Genomic DNA, 23,360 nt, shown 5'->3' on the forward strand with positions numbered 1-23,360 from the left:
AATCTTCCTTTGGCATTACAATGAAAATGTTCGGCAAGATTTCTGCAGGTTGAGAATTGAACAGTATACTCTTATCTGGTTGATAATTGACTACATATGAAACTACGTCTGTCTTGATTCGAGCTGCAGCATTAGCCAAGTGTTTATTTGTGAACTGTTATCAATCAGAGTTTTCTTAACAATATACTAAAATTTGGTTTGGTTTGTTAGACTTTTTGTTTCTGACTTGAGTTTATTATAAAGTAAAGTATTTAGGGAATTTTTAATAAAGGTAGTAAAAGCTGTACCTGCGGAAAACAACTAAGTCAGCTGACTTGAATGTTGTCATGAATTTCAAGGAGAGTAATGTGACGCGATTTGTTTACAATGGTCACAAAAACCCGCTTCATTCAAATATGCCTCCTCCGCGCCCTCAACCACGCTCTCCTTAACTACCTTAATTGTCGATTTTTCTCATCTCAAACTGTATTTCCATTCGATCGCAGACTGTAATTTTCCAAATATGCTGACAAGATTTTTTTGCAGTGAATTCGATAACTTTACCGAAAGTGGAAATAATTAAACGGTTCTAAAATTATCGGGTACATAGGTGTAACCTTTTCTGCGAGCAGGTAGTATATTCCAACACACGATAAATGATCATGGCTGTAATACTCCTTTTATATGCCTTTTAACGTTTTTATCTTCTCGTAATCATTTTTGAGCCAAGACAGTAAATCGCTCAAGGTAGTAATAATAGGGGCATATATACACACTAAATTAATTAGTCTTTAGAATGGTTTGAATCTATCTATTATCCAAGGATATAATTAATGGTTTTTGCGTTTAGTGCATAGTGCAATTGCTCGGTAATAGAAATAATGATAAAAATAAGAATATGTCACATAAATTTTATCTTTATATAGTTGGATAACGATTCTCTTGCAGCACTTATTCAAATGTCACTTTGTTTTTGGTTCCTTACAAACCTAAATTCCTCCATGTCCTGATAAACCCTCCGTTTATTAAGGGTTTATTAATGTGATTGTAAAAAAGTATTTCCGATATTTTTTCTTTGGTAAATGTTATTGTATAGGGGGTTTAAAAAAAGCACGACAAAAAGTATATAAAGGCTGATCTAAATTGAGTGTTCATCATTGGAAACTTTGTTATGAATAGAGATACAAAGTCCATTAAATTAGCAAACTAGTGGCATTTTTTCATTGATTTTTATGGCGAAATCAGAAAAACAATTGAATGTAGGGATCGTAAATTACCACCAGAACAAAAAAGGCCATATACAATATTAGGCTAAAATTATCAGCACAATTCTGTTTTGGACTAGATGGCTATGAGTGGTAGCGAAATAAAACTCTTTTTTCCTATTACTGTTTTATTTGAGGGTGGGAAACATTGCTTTAAAACGTCAATGTATTGGTATCTTTCCTTATAAAGTTCGTCCTTCAAACAATTATAAATGAAGTGGGAACCTAGGACGCCAAGGAATAGGTCTATTTGAAGCAATCCATCTGTTGTTGAAAATGGTTATAAAAAAATTGATATGTACCTCGGACGTTATGAGCTGGTGCGCTCTCCTGTTGGAAATAGATAATGTGCCTACTTATGACGTCGAGCTCAGCTGGACACTCCAGCTGGAATTTCAGTAACAATCAAGAAGATCAAGAATACGAGAACCAGACGTTAAAGCTGAAACGAACTTGTGAAACTCGGAGATGTACTAGCAATAAATTTTCTCTTGACCGATGATGATGATATTTGGATTATAAATTCCACAATTTGAAAATTTGATTAGTCATTCTTCAAAATATACCGAGAATTATTTGTTTTGGCGGCAAAAATTAACATGTCAATTACAAAAAAAGTCTTCTCTCTGCATCCTCTGGTCGGTATTAAAGAATAAGTTAGAATCTTTGACTCGAATAGAACTGTCACAATGCTTCAAAATATCCCAGAATACCGATTTCCACGTCTTCACTTATAATAGCATTTTCTCGTAAACTTTTTGTACAAACGGTTTTATTATTTCTAAAGATTCGGTTAAGGCGCAAAAAAAGTTGTTCATGTGGATATGGATATAGGTTTATTTATCGTTCTCTTGCCGCTACAGAGGATTGTCGAACTTTTCTGCGTGCGCAAAAACCATTTTTGAATAAGTGATACAGTAAAATTAATTGAAACAATTGATAACAATCGATCTAACAAGCCTTTTTTGAGCAATTTTTTCTGCACCTTTATCGAATCTTTAAAAATGAGGAAAAAAGATGTGGAAATTGGTTGTTATTATTTCTTATGTATAATAAAACAATAAAAGAAAAATGGAGTGTTATTTCGCAACCACTCAGAGTCATATAGTCCAAAGGAAAAATATGCTGATACTTCCGTTATTTTCAATTTTAGGTTAATATTGCACATGACCTTTTATGTTCTGTTGTTGATTTACGAACGTTAGAGTAAAGCAGTACACATACTTGGGGACAACCATAAACGAGAACTGGCACAACTCTCAAGTAATACGATGTCGCATCGAGAAGGCCCGCTTTTTAAGAGTCGTAATCTGTCCTTACACATGAAACTTGCGTTGCTACGTCTTCTCGGTGCTTCTGTATGGCGTAGAAACTTGGATACTCATTAAGGAAACCACCAAGAGACTGATAGTATTCGAACTGTGGCTGTACAGGACAATATTGAAAATATATTGGACACAAAAATAACCAATATATTGCAATTATTGCAACGTATGAATAAAAAAACAGGACTGCTTGATTCCGTAAAATGTCGGAAACTTCAGTAGCTCGGTCACATAATGAGGAACTCAGGTCAATATGGGTTATTACAACAAATCCTCCAAAGCAAAATTAACAGCAAGAGAGCACCGGGTCGAAGGACAATATCTTGGTTAGCAAACCTTAGAACGTGGTTTAACAAATCTTCAGCAGAACTTTTCCGAATCGCCATCAACAAAGTAAAAATAGCCATGCTAATCGCCAACATCCGGAACGGATAGGCACGAAGAAGTGTAAACAATATGCAGGGTTCGTAATCAGTGGAAAAATGCTACTAGTTTGCTAATTTAACCGAATCTGCACCCCTACCCATAACAAGGTTGCCAATGATGAACACTTAATTTACTGCAGCCGGTATGTTGACTAGTATGAACTCTGCAGGCACAAGTTGTCCATACATAACCAATATGTCCTTACCATTTATCGCGTGCTGGACTATACCTTGCTAACTTTAATTTTATCCAGGAAGCATTGATTTATTAGTATGGTCAAGTACGGAACGATGACGTCACTAGGGACTAACCTCGCGAGAGTGCTTCAATTTATGTATTTTTAATTTGAAATTAGTTTAAAATGATTAAACGGTGGTTAATTCTTAACTAGGCTGTGAAAATCTATTGATTTTTTATAAATTTTGATAAATAGTGGAACTTCCTGTTCGATCGCTGCGTTTTAATATGGATAAATCAAATTCTATGTGACACGTAGTCCCGCCGCCACGATCGTTTTAATATAATATATATATATATTGCATCCCTGTCATTTGCATGATCGATCAGTGCAACAGCCGGGCTGTCGTAGTGGTTGGTGGCGTTGCGGCAATGGTAAATGTATCTCGCCGGGGTTGGTCTGCGACGGATCGAACGACTGCGAGGATAATTCCGACGAGATATCGGGCTGCGCTGATTGGACGCGACGGGGTTTGTGACACTACTCTCTAGAGAAAAAAAACACACACCTATACACACGCAAAAACTGCGTAGATCTTTCCCTCTTGCCTCTCTCCACCTTAGCAGTGTCGTCGTTTCTTCGGTTTTGTCCGGGATGGCGCTGTAGTCGTAATCGTCTAGCGAAGAACACAATGCTTGGACGCCATTACTGTTGCGCGTCCCATCGTGTTCTTTCTCAGTCTTTATTTAGATGTTGTGCTTTCTGTGTCCGTATTACTAATGTTGTGTCGTTCCGTTTCCTATTTATTTTTATGTTTTGTAGATTCTAGGAAACTAAATCTTCTACGGCTGTATCGTTATAGGAAATTTGGATACTTGGGTACTTGGGTAATATCGAAATCAACACACCACTGTAATTTTTGTAATGAAGTCGTTTTGCCACTCTATAAATAAATAAGCAAGCTGGAGAACAACGGATTACCCCTTTATTGGCTTATGAAGTTAGAGAAAGCAATGAAAGATGTGAGCTCTGTATGATTTGTGATGGTATAATCGGCAATAAAATAGATTGTTCCACTTATAGTTCAACAGATATTATTCCGCCTTAAATGTGTATCTTCTGACCAATGCAAGACAGCAGTCACTAACGATCATGATCATATTTACTTGAGAGTAAGAGAAACAGAATCAGTTGTACTTGGCATTTATTAATTTAGCTAGAACGCCCGTACTCAGAGATGGATTCAAGCATTTTCTATATATTAATAGATCAGGGTGTTCCTCAATGATATGCAGGTGAATCTACATGAAAAAATTATAAAAAATTTTTAAATATGCTATTGTCCCAACATTTAGTCCATGCAATAAAAATTAAAACCAAAAAAATCGGAAATTTCAAAAAATATATATCATCAGAGCCAAAATTGGAACTGCTACTACCAGAAACTCATTCTTCGTCTACATTAATAAGAAGTGGTGATACCGTTATATCAAGTGTATTATCTTTTTCCCAGTATTCTTTTATTATATTTTCTGTATGTGTTATGCAACTGATCCAATTTTCTTTGGTAACTGCCTGGTGGTGCATTCCAAACAGATACTACTGCATTATCATCGTGCCTTGCATCACTAACAATATTTTTATTAAAATATATTTTGCACTGAGTCCACACCAATTCTATGCCATTAAATATACAATGGTAAGCATGCGATCTTTAAACTTGATGAACGATTTTAGCAATTATTTCGCACGTAGCAGACGGCTAATTTGTTTTGTACTTTATATTTGGGTAATTAATCCGCTTACTGCGCCACCACTTGATAACTTCTTCTCCTCTTATCACTAAGTCCAGAATGATATCGTGGATTGGCCATAATAATTAAAGAGTTTCGGCAGCGGCTTTTCAAAAATGCGACCCAGTTTTGTAGTGGAAACTTGTCACAGTGAAAGTGACAACAACGCTACAAATAGTAAAACCATGTTCAAAAGGTGGCAATTTTAAATTAATGGAACATTGTTAATCTTATTCCCAGTGGGTGAGATGAGATGTCTGACTTTTGTATTATATGCGACCACACTAGCAGGGTGGGCTGTAGATCAGGTTAGATTTTTTTAAATGTGGTCCTTCGGTTTTGAGTAAAACGAAGGATGTTCGGGTTGTAATTTGCTCTAAATATATTGAAATCTTCAAACAATCTAAAATTAAGGGGCTAAGAAATTTTATAAACTGTAATTTGACATAATTGTGTTTTTATTTCAGTTAACGTTTATTTGTTTTAAGCGTACATGTTTTAAGTGACTGGAGTAGTATTATTTACCATAAGTGTTTATTGTCCATGTCATGCAAACTTTAACTTATTATTGTTATTATTATGTTGTTTATGTTACCAACAAGGAAATGCCAGTGAAGCGATATATTAAGTGATTTTCCTTCATTTAGAGTTTAAATTGCATATTCTATAAGTATCACAAATTTTGTTCTTACATATATTTATTTATATTCAAGATTATTATTGAGTATTTTCCACACCTAGTGTATTTGAAGCATGTGTGCTTTAATGTTTTTGTTTATTGTGTAAAACAATTTTAGTAATTTGTTCCTTTTGTAATAGAATGCAATAGAATATCATTTTTAGTCTTCCTGATGAAGCCTTCAAACTTGAACGAAAGCTTGAAGTAATTGACAATAAATGATAGTTGTTACAGAGGCACCTGAGATGTTTACAGATGTATCCCATTGTTATTCAGCTTGATTATTAGCAGTGCCCCGCTACTGTCTTTCCGGTTATAGATAAATGATGAAAACTTTTAATTTTTGAATACACAAAATTTAGCGACAGGTGCACCTAACAATTTTAAAAATCTGTTTTACAAAGCCAATTTCTAATTTACAAAAATAAATAAACTGCACTAAATGTAGTATTTTCTCAAGCTCTTATAACTGATTCAGGGTAAGCTTGTTATTAAGCTTTGGATAATTTCTTGAGAAATATTTCCCCATTCCTAGAGAAACAAGCACTGGCATATGTTATGTTTTACCGTTATCTTTGAGAGTGGAATAATTAAATGTTGTCATATGCTATGCGCCACCTAGTTGTCGATAGCTAAGGAATTTTTGGGCAATCCAACCACAACTTCAAAAAAACTGCTGTCAATCCACCAACATAAAATTGGTCTCTGCCCATCAGTGCTGCAGGAAAAAGAAGAAGAATAACGATTTAAAAGAATCAGACCCTGGAGGCCCAGAGAGTATCACCTCACTGAGGATTTTAGATCTGTGACAAAACTCAGCTTCCTACAGCTAATTAGCGCGATAATTATTCCGCGTTCAAAGATAACCGTATCAAAATTTTGGTGATTTAAGGAGAACAGACAAAAGTAACACAGTACTTGACGCCGAACTAATCATTTTAGAATATCCCAAACTAGTCTAGATCTCTGGTGGCCACGCCAAGATCTCAATGACTATTATATTTAAGTAATTCAAACAATTCCATTACATTGCATGAAAATGGTGACAGGATGCGGTTTAAACATGTATGGATGATTTAAAAAATATATATATATTAATGTAGATCGGCAATGGCTTTATTTTTTATATACAGGGTCTTGGAAACATAAGAAAAAACGGGTTTTCTTCATTTTCGTTGAAACTACTTTAGATGTTTGTTGGCTAGAATTCATAGAGACAATTTTTTTTTCGGGTGGGAAATAACTTTTTTCTTTCGGCACTGGAGTCGGGGTACGTCAAGATTTATTTCTTAGTAAGAAATAAAAAAATATCATACATCTCAAATGGGGTGTATGAACTGGCAAACAGTCATCTTTTTTCAATAGGGTTTTCCTCTGCCAAGTGATGTAATCAATTCTAAACTGCATAATAGTTATTTGTGAAAACATGAAAAGTATTGCAGCAAATTTTCAATGGGTATAAGGCTCATTGGAATGAATAGCTAAATCATGTAGTAATCAATTTTAACAACTAATTTGGACGTGTTTTTCATTTTAATTCACGTTGTTTGATGCTAGTTTTTCGTAGAATTTTTTTTTTAATTATAATATTCTGTATCACGCTTGTCCCGACACCCCTAGTCAAAGTAGAATTTGCACCCGAAAAAAAAGTATGACACCCGACAGCAGTATTCGTTCAATAAATAAATCTGACTAACTTCTTGTCGACTTTTTCTACGGCTACGACACCCTGAAGGGTTATTAAATCAAATGGCAACTCGCCCAACTTCAAGATCGAAAGGCAATCCAATGCATTCTCAAAACACGTATCCAAGTTTCTCTATGCCATAGATTAAATAAACCTAGATTTCCATTTCAATGCTAAAAATTTGCCACGTCGTAAGCCAGTTTAGTCAATGCTTAAACTATAACCGTCAATCGTAAAGGATACATGTGTATGTCGATCCTTTTGTAGGTCCGTCAGTCAAATCCTTACCTTCTCCAAACCCGGCCCTCCACATCAGCCCGGCGGAAAGGGAATACTCAGCGGGCGAGAACGTCGACCTGTACTGTCAGTCCAACGAACCGGGTGTGATACCCACGTGGTCGAAGCTGGGAGGATGGTTAGCGGACAACGTGAGGAACAATGCCGGACGGTTGATGATATACAACGCGCGAGTTGACAACGCGGGCGTCTATAGGTGCGAGGCGACGGGACGTCAGGGAATATATCACAAGGATTACAACTTGTATGTCAGAGGTAAGGAGGTTGCGGATCCTACAGGAATAGATACCGAAGACAACAATAATTTTTCAGACGAGGAAGAGGTGAACGACGACGCGCCCGTGGAGGTGAAACGCGTGAAGAGGCAAGACACGGTAGTACTAGACTGCAACTCCGACCTAGAGCAGCCCGTCACTTATCTATGGAGCAAGCAAGGCGGAACCCTTCCCAGTTACGTCGACGAGCGCAGCGTGAGTCGATTTTGAAGAAAAATGAATATGCTTAAGTACTTCACATAAGAGAGACTGTCCTACAGAATCAAAATAATTTTGTCTAATCAATTGTATTTCTAATATTCTTAGGGATCTGTAATGAACAGGACTTATTTCTCGGTCTAACTTTGGCCATACACACAACGGAGTACCTTACAATCTCATAAGCTGTCTTGCACAAGGCCAGGGATTATATTATACTTCTTACAATGCACAGATGTTTGTGATAATATTTTCCATTGGATCTCTCTTCCTAGCGGTGTCTAAAACGCCTAACCCTTTCCACTGCGTGATGTTTCGCAACCAAAACATTTTCTTCCTATCCATTCCTTTCTGGTTTTCCTGTTCCTAATTAGTTCAAACCGATCTAGCATAGTTATTAATCGCAATCGTTTTCTAACTTCCCCCTCTCATATTGTAGATAAGTACCGACCAAACGTAACACTTTAGGATTTTTAGTCTTAAGTTACGATCAAAGTTGGAGCAGGTAAGCAGCGGAAACTCAAGAATGCTTTTTGTTCGATGTACAATCTTCGACGTGCCAGGTGCCCAAGAATTTGAATTTTTCAAGTACTTACTCTTTTTTTACGCATTTAGTAGAATGTTAAGGCGGAGTCTACAGACATTTAGTATTTACATTTAAGGCTACATGCTTTCCTTCCTTACTGACCAGTTATTGTAGGTTATTTGGTCTATCAACGATTACCATTTATATTTCCACACTACCAAACCTCACATCTTCAACGTTTCTTCTGCGTTGCACTGAACTTTTGTGAAGACCTTTCCAAGTTCGGTGTGGCTTTAGCAGATTTTACAGTAGCTGGCTTTCCATTAATCATAGTTGTGGTTAGTTTTGCTGATTAATATATCATAAATTTTGTTTTTTTTTTTGTATAAATTCGACAAGGACTATTGGCATATTGGAAACCGTAAAAGATACGAAAAAATTCTGATTAGTTTTGGTGATATCCGGAAAAATATACGAAAATCATAAATTACGTTTGACTTTAAAAAAAATTGGAAACGAATGACACTTTGCCATTGCAACTCTTTCTCTCGCACAAATTGATGTTATTAAGTTTAACGTAGTACTTTTCGGTTTTGTGTGCCCATTATCAACTTTGTTTTTGAAAATACAGATCTGTATTTTTTTATATTTTTAATCAGCTTGTTATTCAATATCGCACTTAATGATTTACTAAACAGTAACTCCTCAAAATTGACGAAAAAGACAAATTTTCACAAAAAGTAAAGTGGCCAAAAAACAAACCGTCTATATATAGATAGAGTATCATGTTGAAAGTACGTCATCTGGGTGTTATTTACAAAGATGGAGTTGATGAAATAGTTTTATTTTATGTCAGTACCGCGGATAACTGAGTCAGTACAGTGGAACGGAAAATTCGAAATTTGTTCTTCCTTTTTGACGCTTTGAAGTTATAGTAAAATCCTTTCAGGCTTTTATTTTTACAGTAAAATAGATGAAAAAATATGCATAGAAAAAGTGTAAAAAGTCTAGTTTCAGATTCTTGGAAATTTTAAATAAAAAAGTTCATACTCACTTCTCGATTTCCTAAAACTGCCGAATTCCAACAAATTTGTGTCCAATTGGGCAAACAAATTTGGATGTAGTTGTACCCGCTGGGCTAATTCTCTAGCAATTCTCGAATTTTTAAGTAAATTGTAATAAATGCGTAATACATCACGTTTTTCCACATTCGAAAACTGGAAAATTTATAATACATAAATACATACAACAGTAAAAAGTAACTGAGATTTTAATAATTAACAACTATGTTAGGACATAAAATGTTTGTTTCATAGGCACCTTATTTTTTGTGTAAAATTGGCTATATTGTCAATTTTAGGACGATATAATTTAGTTTCAGCGGGATATATGTATTTTTTCAGAGTGACAAGCTCTTTCGAAATGTTAAATAAAAAATGCAGGTCTGCGGTTGAAATTTTTTTTTTAAACTTAATAATGCCAACTTGTAGGGGAGAACAATTTGCAATGAAATAGTGTGTTTTTTTAATTAATTAAAGGCAGGATTTTTTTTAATTACTAATTTTCGGATTTCCCGTATACCTCCGGCATCGGGAATTTTTTCGATTTAACCGATTTCATATCTCTTACACCTTCCAAATTCCCAATAGTCTTCGCTTCGAATTTGGAGCATAGTGATCGTTAATCGTTACCTTTGAATTCCATTTCCACGTCTTCGAAAGCCACTTGGAAAATTTGTTGAATAGGAACGGAGATAGCGCACACCCATGTTGCCCCCTTTTATGTGTATGGTGTTGGACCTATTATTGTCTAATTTAATTGGGTCCACTTGTTTCCCACATATGTTACATCGACTCCCAAATTGACTAAAGTTTTACTTTTGGTTGCATGGCCTTTTTTGTGTTTTTGCAGAAAACTATAGTCTTGAACTCCGTCGGCAGTATAGACGCGGGAACGTACGTGTGCTCGGTAACCAACGACAAACGCACCCTAGACGTGCCTATCATCCTCATCGTCACCGGCATCATACCGTATTTCACCCAGGCACCGAACAGTTACATAAGTCTGCCGACCCTGCCGGACGCGTACCTACATTTCAGCTTCGAGATTTCCTTCAAGCCGGAGAACGACTACGGTTTGATCCTCTACAACGGTAACAGGGAGCGAGAACGCGAGGCGGATTTCATATCGCTCGCCTTGGAAAACGGTATTCCCCAGTTCAAATTTAATCTGGGCCACGGTACCGCGACCACCACCATTCAAGCGGACGAGCCGATAGTCGAACGCGATTGGCATACCGTCAAAGTGGTCCGAAACAAGAAACGGGTGATCATGTTCGTCGACGGCAAAGGTCCGTACATCGGTGAGCACGAGGGCAAATACTTCGGGCTCGATTTGAGTGAGCCCTTATTTTTGGGAGGCGTGCCTGACTACGGCAACATCTCGCCGGACGTGGAAATCGATAGAGGCCTCGTCGGTAAGACGACTATGTTATTAAGTAAGCCCCAGATACTATCTTGATCACGTCACAGGTTGCGTTAGCCGTTTCAAGATAGGCTACGCGCACCAAGATATCCTGCAAGAGGCACTCAACACGACCGGCATCACCAATTGCGAGACGTGCACTGAGAACAAGTGCCTAAACCAGGGAGCGTGTCAGGAGGCGTTAACGACCGAAGGTTACACGTGCGTTTGCCCTGCAGGGTTCAGCGGTCCCACGTGCAACAAACTTAAGGGAGAGGCTTGTTCGCCTTGTGAGTATAATATTTTTTGTTCAATTGTCCTTGAGATAAAGCCGAACAAAATGAATTTCAATAGTGGAGTCCACAAAAGAAAATAAATTTATTCACGCTGTTATCAAAACTCGCATTAAAAATATGCTCCGGAGAATGAAACAACATTAATAAGTTTCATTGGTCATGACGTCAGCTCTCGATTCGAAACCTTTCCTACGTCTAGCATTCACAAATTGAAGTGTCTTTCGTTATATTGATATGATACTTCTAATCACGTTTCATCTCAAACTAAGCTATCCATATCTGCCATTAGCTTTTAAACTAGCAATAAAATAAGTTCAGTGTTCGGTATTTGATAAATTCATAACTGCTTGCATAAGTAGTTAACATTCCAAATCAGTCAGCAATTTTTCTAAAAGACTCTTTGTTTGAATTTATATTAAAATTAAAATATAAGTAGTGTGGTCATTTTCAAAATTTTACCTCTACACACTGAACGTTCGCAGGATTCGAACGTTACAAAATGTTTTCAACAAACAAAATATTAATTCTTATCGAAAAATGTGAAATATGAGACCTGCTGGATAAATTTTGAAGCCCCTCAATAATATATTAATATAAACCAAAATAAGAGCAAAATAAGAAACTTAGTGTCCAAACCATATTATGGGCAGTCATTGTTATTCTATAACAAAAAGCAAGTAATCAGAAAGGATTTTGAAATTGAAGCAACCTTATACAATAAGTAACGACTTGCCGACGTACTTGTATGTTCAGACCTTTAAAGATCATATGCGAACTCTTTCTATATTTTTGTAACATGGGAATAGTTGTCTTAAGTTTTAACTATTTTTAATACAGGGTGTTTCAAAAATAATGGGCCACAGAACACTAGCATATTCTTTGTATCAAAATATTTCGATGTGTTAAGTAGTGTGATAAAAGTAATTTTATTTTTTCTTTTTTTATTACATATTCATATTCATGTTCTCAAATTGAATTTCTGCAAATTATCCAATAAGTAAGGTAAACGGCATATGAGTCACGAGTTTAATTGGCAGGAGCGGTAAAAATCTAAAAATACAGGTATTGAACAATACATATCAATTTACTTATACCGTCAAAAATAAAATTGTAAATAAAAATAAAATAAAATAAAAAATTGTGCGCCGGTGATGCCGCAAAACTGATTACATGATCTAATTTCTCAGTCCCGAAAACCCTAGATACGAATTTTTGTGCCTATACTTTTTTTGAAAATTGTGAACGTAAGTAATAAAAGCGACAAAATGAAATTACTTTTATCACCTTGTGTATTCTTAGGTATTAAGTTTAGAACTTGATTAATTTGTGATTAATTTATGATACAAAGAATATTCTGGTCTTCTATGGGCCATTCGTTGAAACACACAGTAAAGGTATCGAGGTATGCTGTTGAAATAGCTACCAGACGGCGTAATTGAAATCTTGAATTTTAATAATATATTATGCAACAAATGTGGCAAACGGCATCAGCTAGATCTTCGGCAAAATCTTCAATAACCCCGAATGGCTAAATGGATTTTAATAAATTTGGAACGGCTTTTCTTAGGCAATCAAACCTGCTAAGAGTTGCTATGATTGCGATTGAGTAGTCTGCCATCAGATAGCGTTTTCTGATATAATGGCAAAGAATTTTTTAAAAGAATTAAATGCGACGATATGATTTATTACGTCATTAGATAGTCAAGCAAGAGCCCAACGATCAAGTGAATATCACATCTCAAAATTTTTATCCTAACCTTAAATATTAATAAAACAATTTAACACTCAAAAGAAGTTGAATTTTTGCAAGCATGTGGCTGCAACATTATGGATGTTCAGCACACTTTTCTCACGAAAGCAGGAAATTTTTATACCAGACTTATTCAAATCATTGAATAGGAAGGGGCAGTTTGTTTCTGTTGCCTGTCAGATCTCCAGTCTGTACTGTCCTGGGTTATTAGCTTTGGGGTAGACTAAAAGCGTTTCATGAGTCGAACTTGGCAAATAGACGACGCTGAATAAATTCTTTCATAGAAAACAACGGGAGGCACTTTGAACATTTTTAACAACATTTGATTTTCCTTTCAAACAATTTTGTTGTGTTTCATCGTTACCAATGTTTTTTTTTCTTTCAGAAAATATGTTTTTTGTTATTATGTCAAAAAAAAAAATCTGGTGGCAGTTTATTAAAATCCATTTGGAGTTATGGAAATGTGGAAACATCCTTTACCATTTTCCTTTCAAAGGTAAAGTAAAAGGCATCCAACAAAAAAGAATTTCTCTCTGCCTTAAAACAGTGTTCACTCTTCGAGTACATCCATATTTCAATGTACATCAATATGTCCTTTTATTTTGTAAAGAAATATATTATGTCCCAATAAGGGCAACATGGTACGGTATTGAGAAAGCGGAAGTTTCTAAATAGTAAAAAAAAAGTATATCGGCCAAGAGAAAATGCTGGAAATTATTTATGAAATAAATAATTTCGTAACCCGATAAACGGATGTGTCCGAATTAGTGAAGTAGTACTTTATATATATTTTTAATTTATGAACCAATCAACCAATCAGTTTCATTGTCACGACCACTTTCTAAACTTTAGTCTCTTAAGTTTTATGAAAATAATGGAATTCTTATTGCCCAAAATTTTATTGCGCTATTAGAGTGCACAAGCTCCATATGTCGTTTCGCCTGGGGTGCGCCCGAACCGTACTCGATAACTAATAAGCAGTTCGAATTGTTCTCCTGCAGATTCGTGCGGAGTGGGCAGATGCCAGGACACGGAGACCGGATTCCAGTGCCAGTGCCCGTTGGGTCGAGCAGGTCTCAGATGCGAAAAATCGATTACGATTTTCGAGCCGGCGTTCAGGAACGACGCGTACCTGGCGTACCCGCCGCCCAGGCCCCTGAGGAGGACGCGAATCGAAATGAAGATCAAACCGCGCGACGTCAAAGACGGCCTTTTACTCTACGCGGCGGAAACGGCCGAAGGTCACGGCGACTTTATCAGTTTGGCCATTAGAGATCGCCACGTGGAATTCAGATTCGACAACGGTAACGGTAAGTTCGGCGGAAGATGTGATCCAATAACATATAATTTAGATGCTGAAAGTATTTTTGGGTGGGTGTTTTCAGTATCGTTTAAGTCAATTAAAAAAGTGTTGAAGTAATCTTTCATTATTTGGTGTGACGATTTAATGAGCAATGACTGCGGTACATCCAAGACTCTTTTTTCTGCGAAATACAGTCATCGTCAAAGAAATAGAGCCAGTTTAAACTTTCGATATAAGTTTGCTTTACATTTTTCTGAAAACATTTTTCGATTTCTGAATTTATTATTACAATTTTTGGAAAAAATAAATTAAGGTTAACTCAAAAACCAAAATTTTAAGGAAATACTTCAATAAGATTTAGTCATTTAACGGAAATAAGGTGATATTTGGTTATTAAAATAGGACCGCGAAGCAATTGCTTATGAATGAGGAGCTGGATTTGGAAACGTCAAAATTTGTATATCTAATTTCTTTATTTCGTAAATCATTCTGTGGTATCCACGTTCCGTCAAAGACAAAATTCTGTCTGAGACGTTACCAGTGGAGGAGGAATACTTTGGGGTATGGGTATTGGATATTAAAATTAAGGTTTAAAAGAGTCGTTGTTCCTCGTCACTGGTCCAGTATATTTGAAAGATATTTCAGTTAATACTAGGCTAAACTGTATAAAGGAACTGCTCTATTCCCTTCAGAAGGCGACAATAAACTTTATTTTCAGAAATATAAAAAAAATATTGGAATTTTAGGCTGCTTAAGTTTTATTAGAGAGGTGGGTATTAAGGGTTTTTTTCTTTCCATATGTAGGTAGGCACTTAACGAATATGAAATTTTCGTTTCAACCCTATGTCTTATTAGACCAAACCAAAATTTTTCCGCCGAAGAAAACTAGGACCCTCGTATTGCTTCACTTCATAATAAGCCACCAGAATGCAAACTGGTTTCAGTTAAGATCTGACGAAACAGAAAAATTGATTTAACAACAACCTGCCCAGGAGGAATCCAGAAGATTTTTATTTACGCATTATTTGTCTATACGATAAATAAATCTTTTTTCTTTAAATCGACGTGTTAAACGTTGCATGTTCCGTAGGCGCGTCGGTAATACGAAGCGACGAGGAAATAATTCCGGACCAGTGGTCCGCCATTTTGGCGGTAAGGTCGCCAGCCGAAGGCAGGGTCATCATCAACGGGCACGCTTCGGCGCCGACCCGCCTGCCCGGGAATCACAAGACGTTCACGCTGCTCACGCCCCTCTACATCGGCGGCTACGACAAGCAAACCGTTACACTGAACAAGGGCGTGCAAGTCCGCAACGGTTTTAACGGTTGCATCATCGATCTGAACGTGTCCGGTCTGACTCAAGACCTGCGCAACACCACGGACTCTTCGAACGTTGAGGAGTGTAACGCAGACGAGGACATGGACAACAACATCTTCTCGCCCGAGTACGCGCACGAACACCAATACAAACCGATCGTGTATGACAGCAAAAAAAACGGATGTTCGGACAGTCCGTGCAAGCACGGCGCGGAGTGCGTTCCCCTCTCACCGCTGGAGTACAGATGCAACTGTCCAAACGGGTTCACGGGCACCAATTGCGAAACGGCAATGGATCCGTGCCGGGATAAACCGTGCATGCACGAGGGCAACTGCAGACCAAACGTCACCACCTTCACTTGCGATTGTCCGTTAGGGTTCGCCGGACCGACTTGCGACCAAAGTAGGGTGGGTTTCGAAGCGGTGTCGGGTTTTTATAATATCGTTTTCAGGGTACGAACTGAGAAACGACGCGCACTTTAACGGCGACGGGTATCTCGAGTTCAGTCGATCCTTGCTGAGCCACCAGAACGATGATGAGGCTGAAATCGTCGCGTTGGAGTTTTCGACGAACAAACCGGACGGACTGGTCTTCTGGCACGGACAAAGTCCCGATCAGGACGGGCGGGGACAGGATTATATCGCTTTAGCGGGTAAGATTTTTGATTGTCTCCAAACCGATATAAGAATATAAAAAGTAAATCGCAAGAAGTCCAAAGTAAGCGTTGGATGGTACAGCCTCCAATGGAGTTGTCCATCCATATACACAGCTTTAAAAATTGTAAAATTGATGCACCTCAGTGATTTAAGTAGAGAAGATAAATGACCTTCCGAGTGCTACTAAATTTCACACACTATATAAGTTTCTATCTTATGCAAATGTCAGAAAGAACAAAAGGCGATCGCAAGCTGTCAAAATGACAGCAACATCTTTTTTTTTTAATGGAATGCGCTATATTATTAGCCTAAATTTGACATTTCATTCAGCCATTTAGCCGTTTAAAAATGGTCAATTCTGTCTTGATAGCAACGATATTATCTATGTTTGCAATTGTTGTAGTGGTATTCTATTTTTGACAACTAATCAAAACTAAAGATCTGCAGCGTAAGTTTAATAACTTAAGATATTTCAAATGGATTATACTGAGGAAGAAAAATGCGAAATAATAATATTATATTATTCAAATGAACATTATATGGCAAAGGTAAAAAGAGAATATCGACAAATATATCCCGGTAGAAGAGTTCCTTCAATAAATATAATCAAAAATGTAATTAAACAATTTAAGGACCAAAATGGTGTTACACGGAAGACCAGGACAATAGAAAGAAACTTAACTTTACTTTCAAGTTAAATTATACTGTTACTATTGAGCTTGGACATTAAGTGCTCATATTTATTAAATATAAGTTACATTGTGCCTGTTTAAAAATTTGGGACAAGTATTTTTGATTAGGGATCATATTTATTATTAGCAAGGGCAGATTTTAAATATTTGTAGCAAATGTGCAATTGGGATTTTGTTATATGGTCGCCGAATATATTCTTTAAATAAAGAATGTGTACAAGAAGCATGTGGATCAAAATGGTGTCATTTTGAATGTATGAATTTAGAAATTAAACAATAGTTTTGTTTTTTACTTGTAGCTTTTATTAAAATAGATGAAATATTCGATAATGGTTTATTATTTCATTATAACTGGTGTGTAATAGTACTGGACCTATGGACCCTAATGTTAAAAAAAGCATTTTTCAGATCCATTTATTTTCAATTTATCTATTTGTTCTTCGATAACTGTTCGATAATTCCCTGAAATTGACACACATTCGGGATCCACCACTATTTTTCGGAACCATAACCACCCTTGAACAATACTCAGAGTCAGCTGGCTTAATAATATTTTGCTCTTATTAACCTCCGTCCTAACTTCTGCTTGCTCCTGAACGGAAAAACGTTTTGGTTTGAAATAAAAAGATGCCGATCCTGGCTTTATATTTATCTTCATTTCAAATTTTGTTTTCGGTTCAATACCTGTTTCTACATTTTCACAATAATCTAAGAAACCGGTTTTAATTCTATTTTTTTATTAAAAGTCAAGCTGCCTTCAACATTTAATTGATCAACAGAACTATTTGGAAAGCACTCATAATCAACAAAAAATATGTTATTCCCAGAAAATTGTTCATCCAAATTAACTTTCTCTATAACAACCTTATCGCCAAACGTAACTTTTACCCATTTGTTGGAAATAAAGTCCCTACCAATTTATATTTTAAAACCGATTGTTTCAGGAGAAACTACATGAATGTTAATGTTAATTGTTAAATCACTGCAAATCAATGAAATAGGGCTTCCAGTATTAAAAACAGCCTCCACATTATGCAAAGAGTATTTTTGCAGCTCGACATTCGCAGAGTAAGCATTCTCCTCTACATACATCGTTGTTAAATCAGCTTGTGCCACTCTTGTTGATCGTCCTTGTTGTTGTTTGTTGGGACAATCCCTGATTTGGTGATCTCTCCTGCCGCATCCAAACAAGTAGCCCTCTCTTTTCGAGGTTTTTAACATCTATCTGCTATGTGAGCCCCTTTGAAACAGTTGAAACACTTTCTAGCTGGTGGGCTTTCTCTCTCTCTGCTGAATTTTTGTCCTGGGAAATAATAAAACGCTGTTAATTTTCCAATCAAAGCCAATTTTACATTTTCTTCGTATACGTTGCAGCTGGTCTTAACGGTCCTTATTCGTGTAAACCAACCTTCGACATCACCAATATCATTGAATTCGGGCATAAGGGCACCAACTTCAATGTACTGAAAATTTTGTTTGATCCCTTACATGTAACGCCTCAACAGTAAATGCAACGATATCCTGTGTACTCATATCGGAATCACCACTCCCTCACGGTTAGTAGCCATCTTCAATCCACGAAATTAATCAAAAATTCATAAATTGCATGAATACCATATTTGCGCATAAAATTCAATTACAGGTAAAGCACGAGTAGCCTCTACATGGCTTCCAATCCCAATTCTGAAACTGTCGTAATGTAATGGCTACGATAAAAGCGGGATTTTCATAATTTTATAAATTTATTTCTTGTGCACCATTAGTCATGTCTGCCGAACGAGGACGCACACACAAACAACCGAAACATGACCGGGATCTGTATTACCGACAACATTCACAGAGTATAAAAATTAAAGTTACATTGCTGCATTATTATTATTATTATTTTTATTATTACTATTATTATTATTATTATTATTATTATTATTATTATTATTATTATTATTATTACATTATATTCTACATGAAGCAGAACGAAACTTGGGCCTTTTTTGTAGGTGCTTTAAGATTTGTATTTAATTAAGCCCTTTAAAAAGGCGTCTCTGCGATCTATTGAACCAAGCATAATTAATCACGTAACCCATATTGTCCCAACTCTCATCTATTCGATATTAACATTATACTTTCGCGACCACGCTTCACGTTTTCATAACATATGTCTTTCATTAATCTACCGATGGTATAGAGACTAAATTGACTTGGCCGCTTCTTTCTTGATGTTAAAAATTGAAGCGCCACTCACAGCTGCACTTCTCATATTCACTAAACAGCATATCATAATTTTCTCACTCGCGTGGCGCACTTGCTCTTGTTTGAATTTTTTGTATTCCATGTCAATGGTAAAAAATCGAACATAAAAGAAGAATTTCATATTTGGGAATACTATAAGCCATTTTGACGAGCTTGCTCATTTCAGGCATCAATACCTCATCAAACTAATCCAATTTACTTGCCCTTAAAAACCGATACCATTAAGCATTTTCAGCACATGCTATTCTAATTCTAATGTATTTAAAGTGATATTATCTATCTACATATATTTTGCTGTGCTGTGCTGTACTGCTTTCTCCCGGTGTGACCTGGACTATAAAATATCTTTTCTCTCATTGGTGATAATGTCAAACCTTCACTGCCAACAAAAAAAAAACTACTTGACTCTGTCAGTCTCTATAGGACGTCCAGTTGATAGAATAAATTACTTAAGAGCTAACGTACAATCATATTTCACAATTTCAGTATCGAACGGATACCTGGAGTTCAGCTACGACTTGGGAATGGGACCGGCCATCATTCGCAACACTGGAGTGCGCGTGGACGACGGCGAACGTCACAGCGTCATACTGAAACGCGAAGGTCGCGTCGGTTCCATCGACGTAGACCACATGTACGTTGAGGAAGGTCAGTCGGAGGGCATAACGACGACGATGAACTGCAACGGCAACATATTCCTCGGAGGAGCTCCCAACGTCACTAGAATGAGCGGAGGCCGCTTCGCCAAAGGTTTCGACGGTTGCATACACGGGTTCGAGTTGCAACAGTCGAAAACGATGGACCTTGGCGTCAAGGCCATCAACGGTCTGAACGTGAAGCCCTGCTCTAGGTAGGTACTGAGGAAATAAGACTCGCTAGTGTTGGGATTTGATGGGGCACCATTTTGACGGCAGCTAAGTTTTAATTTGCCACTTAAACTATCTCGTTGCTAACCATGCATGGGGTGATACGATTGTATTGGTTATTTTAGTTTAAATAATTCAATTCAATTCAATTCAACTGTTCTAGATCCATTTTAATCGTATAGCTATAAGATAATATAGTGGCCCTACTACGGTAAAAATTGATGATTTTTCTTTTGCGCATGCGTCACCGCCACTGACTGAGTTGACACATTGCTATAATTTTTCTGGAAAATTGATTAAACAAGTCTGTCCCCTGTGCCGTTGTTGTTTTTAATTTTTGTGTCAATATCTCCGTAAGGCAAACCTGTATAATTTGTTCTTTCACGAAATTATAGCAAATGTGGCTAATATGAGGACCTAATAGGATCTTAGAGAAAGAGTGACAGTTTTAGGTACACTCAAACAGCTACGAAGGATGTTTGGGTAATATGTAGAACAAGTATAGGAAATATCCCTGGTCAATCATTTTTTTACTTAGATGTTTCATGTGCGATATCTAACATCTCAGAGTTATTTCAATGAGTTTATAAAAACCGACGCTTTGCGCCCATTCACAAAAAAATAACTAACATAAAAAAAATACATGTAGAAATTGCTTCCTAACTATAGGCCTTGAAGAACAATAACACCAAATCAATTACAGAATTATACTGACGCCGACGTGGGCACTGCAATTCTGCACTTCTTTTCCAGACCTTAATTCCTTTTTTGTCTGAAAATGTAATAGGATTTAGACATACTTTGGGAAAATACTGCCGTAAAAATGCCGCACCCGAACATCGACGATCTGTCAGCGGCCATGCTGTTTGTTGAAAGCCGCAAGGTCTTATGGGTCCAACTTCAGAATTTGCAATTAGAGCTGCCATTGGTTAAAAACGAAATTTTAAATCTCGCGCATGCGCACCTTGAATGGACCTCAAAAAAATTTTATATAGTTGATTCATGAGTTTCTGTACTGTCAGCATAGGGAGGGCCTCTGTGTGTCTAGTACCTATATGATTGTAATCGACAAACGAACCTGTATAATGGAATTATGATTTTAAACACACGGAGTGAGAGAACTTAGAATAGTTTTATAGGACTACCTTGAGGACACGTTTTAATATTCTTTAACACCGATTAGTTAGCTTACTTCAGTATATTCACAACTTGGTTTTGTTTGTTTTATGTTGCATGTTTTTGTTTAATCTTTTGACCAATGCTTAAATAAATTGGCAGTTTTTTATATCTAAACCCCTGCCCAGTTTAAATAATTTAATTTAAATCGTGCATTATCTACATCAACGTTTTGTTGATTTTGTGTCGACTAGAACACAAGATTTAGTGGTACAGTCATCTTATTATCTTCCCATTCTAGATCCATGGTAATTGACAAATGAGCATATATAATCTAATAACGATGTTAAATCCCCTTACTCAAACTTGAAAATAGTCGTCTAGTGTAAACTTTGAAAAAAGAATGCATTTACATGAGAGAATTTCCTATGGCGTAATAGGCAATTAGTTAGCAGAGTTCAGTATATATATTAGCAGCTTAGTGTCTATTTTCTTTTTAAGTCGGCATCAAGATTTAGAGGGCATGTTTATCAGGTGTCAACGTTTATAGGAAAAATCGTATTATTTTTAAATAAATAAAATAAAATTATTCATTTCAGTTTCCAAAGGGTAATCTAATTCATATTTATAGGTAATATCGTAGCTACTGATTTTTTTTATTTAATAATGGTTTTAGATGAAGCACTCAAAAATGATGTTTTTGTTCTTTCCTGGAAGACCCAAAAAAATTGATTTTTTTGTTGTCGTTAATAAGATCTTAAAGTTACTAGTTTTGACACTTGTTTATATATTTACATTTAATGTTTTGTTTAAATGTAAGTTATACTACACAATAAATCATGCAATAAATATGTGACTACTATGCAAATACACATCTTCCATAGAATGTAACATTAAATCTGCAATCAAATCATCATCTCTTCCGAAACCAAGAAAAGTCCTCAAGACTCCCAAAATTCCTCAGCTCGGCCTTGTTTTGTTCTTAATTCTGGTCGTCAGTTTCAAGAACTAAAACAAACTATGTTAAATCCAAACGACATTAGTTTTGACTTTGAATATCTCTCTTACTGTATTTTTTTTATTCGATTTTAAGAAAGCTTTTGACGTGATTAATTCTTAAATCCTCATTTTAACTCTTCATCGGATATAATGTCTTGAAAATGCCTGTCATTCTTTTTAAATGACAGAACACAAACTTAACACTTACAAATCAACATCTAGGCCTTTCTCTGATAACAAGGTAGTACCCCAGGATAGTATTTTAGGCACACCTCTGTTTGCCAATTTTACATCCAAGCTTACTACTTCATATTGCTTTTGCGATTATCATCTTTATGCCGATGAGACTGAACTGTAATTTTTTTCCGGAGAAATGTCTTAACGAAGCAACCCTCAGTATTGTATAAATATTTATAAATATATGTTATTATTAGCTACAATAATGATTTCTATTGATCACAAGCGTGAATAGCTATTATCCGTAAACCAAGAAAAGCAAATTTTACTTCCTCGTCGGTATACCCTAATTAAAATAAACCAGAAAAATTGTCAAATAAACGTCTAAGGGTTTCCAAGTTCATTTAACCTTGCAATGACCAAGTCATGGTTGTATTCTGCACTAACACTTATCTTAATAATGATGTAAATGATGTAAAGTCGGTAAATTTTTGTAATTTTCTGGCAAGAGAGACAGTTACATGAAACACATTTGTGAAATAAATTGGAAAAAATAAAGTTCAAGAAATAGTTCTCTTAATATTGTTATATAGAATTACCTGAGAACAATTGCATTTCCTCTTACATTAACATCAATGTTTACTTCATTTTCTACATCTTCGTTGCTGAAATTATTCAGTATCATCAATTTCTTTGTTTTCATTAATTGCAATATGAAGTGCCGAATTTTGTTCTTAATCACTGTCACTGGCAAGCAATCTCCTTTTCACTTTCAACATTCAATACAGCTTCTAGTGTCTTTGTGTGTGTATTCTGCCTATGTTGCAGCCATTTGAAACAGGACAA

At 36.2% G+C, this 23,360-nt stretch overlaps 1 protein-coding gene across 9 annotated transcripts in view; it reads left to right on the forward strand.

Moving 5' to 3' along the window:
• LOC132696963 (basement membrane-specific heparan sulfate proteoglycan core protein) overlaps positions 1-23,360 on the forward strand; it is a 571,468-nt gene that overhangs the window by 542,693 nt on the left and 5,415 nt on the right. For all 9 annotated transcript variants that reach the window (XM_060662152.1, XM_060662157.1, XM_060662158.1 and 6 more), the window contains 9 exons: positions 3,563-3,703; positions 7,600-7,884; positions 7,942-8,099; positions 10,540-11,104; positions 11,160-11,381; positions 14,139-14,447; positions 15,531-16,160; positions 16,210-16,410; positions 19,843-20,206. In XM_060662152.1, coding sequence (XP_060518135.1) covers positions 3,563-3,703; positions 7,600-7,884; positions 7,942-8,099; positions 10,540-11,104; positions 11,160-11,381; positions 14,139-14,447; positions 15,531-16,160; positions 16,210-16,410; positions 19,843-20,206 — 2,875 coding nt within the window. The remainder of the gene's footprint in view (positions 1-3,562; positions 3,704-7,599; positions 7,885-7,941; positions 8,100-10,539; positions 11,105-11,159; positions 11,382-14,138; positions 14,448-15,530; positions 16,161-16,209; positions 16,411-19,842; positions 20,207-23,360) is intronic.

The sequence above is a fragment of the Cylas formicarius genome, unplaced genomic scaffold (genome assembly GCF_029955315.1).
Source record: "Cylas formicarius isolate icCylForm1 unplaced genomic scaffold, icCylForm1.1 PGA_scaffold_1__22_contigs__length_36826433, whole genome shotgun sequence".
Classification (NCBI taxonomy): Eukaryota; Metazoa; Arthropoda; class Insecta; order Coleoptera; family Brentidae; genus Cylas; species Cylas formicarius.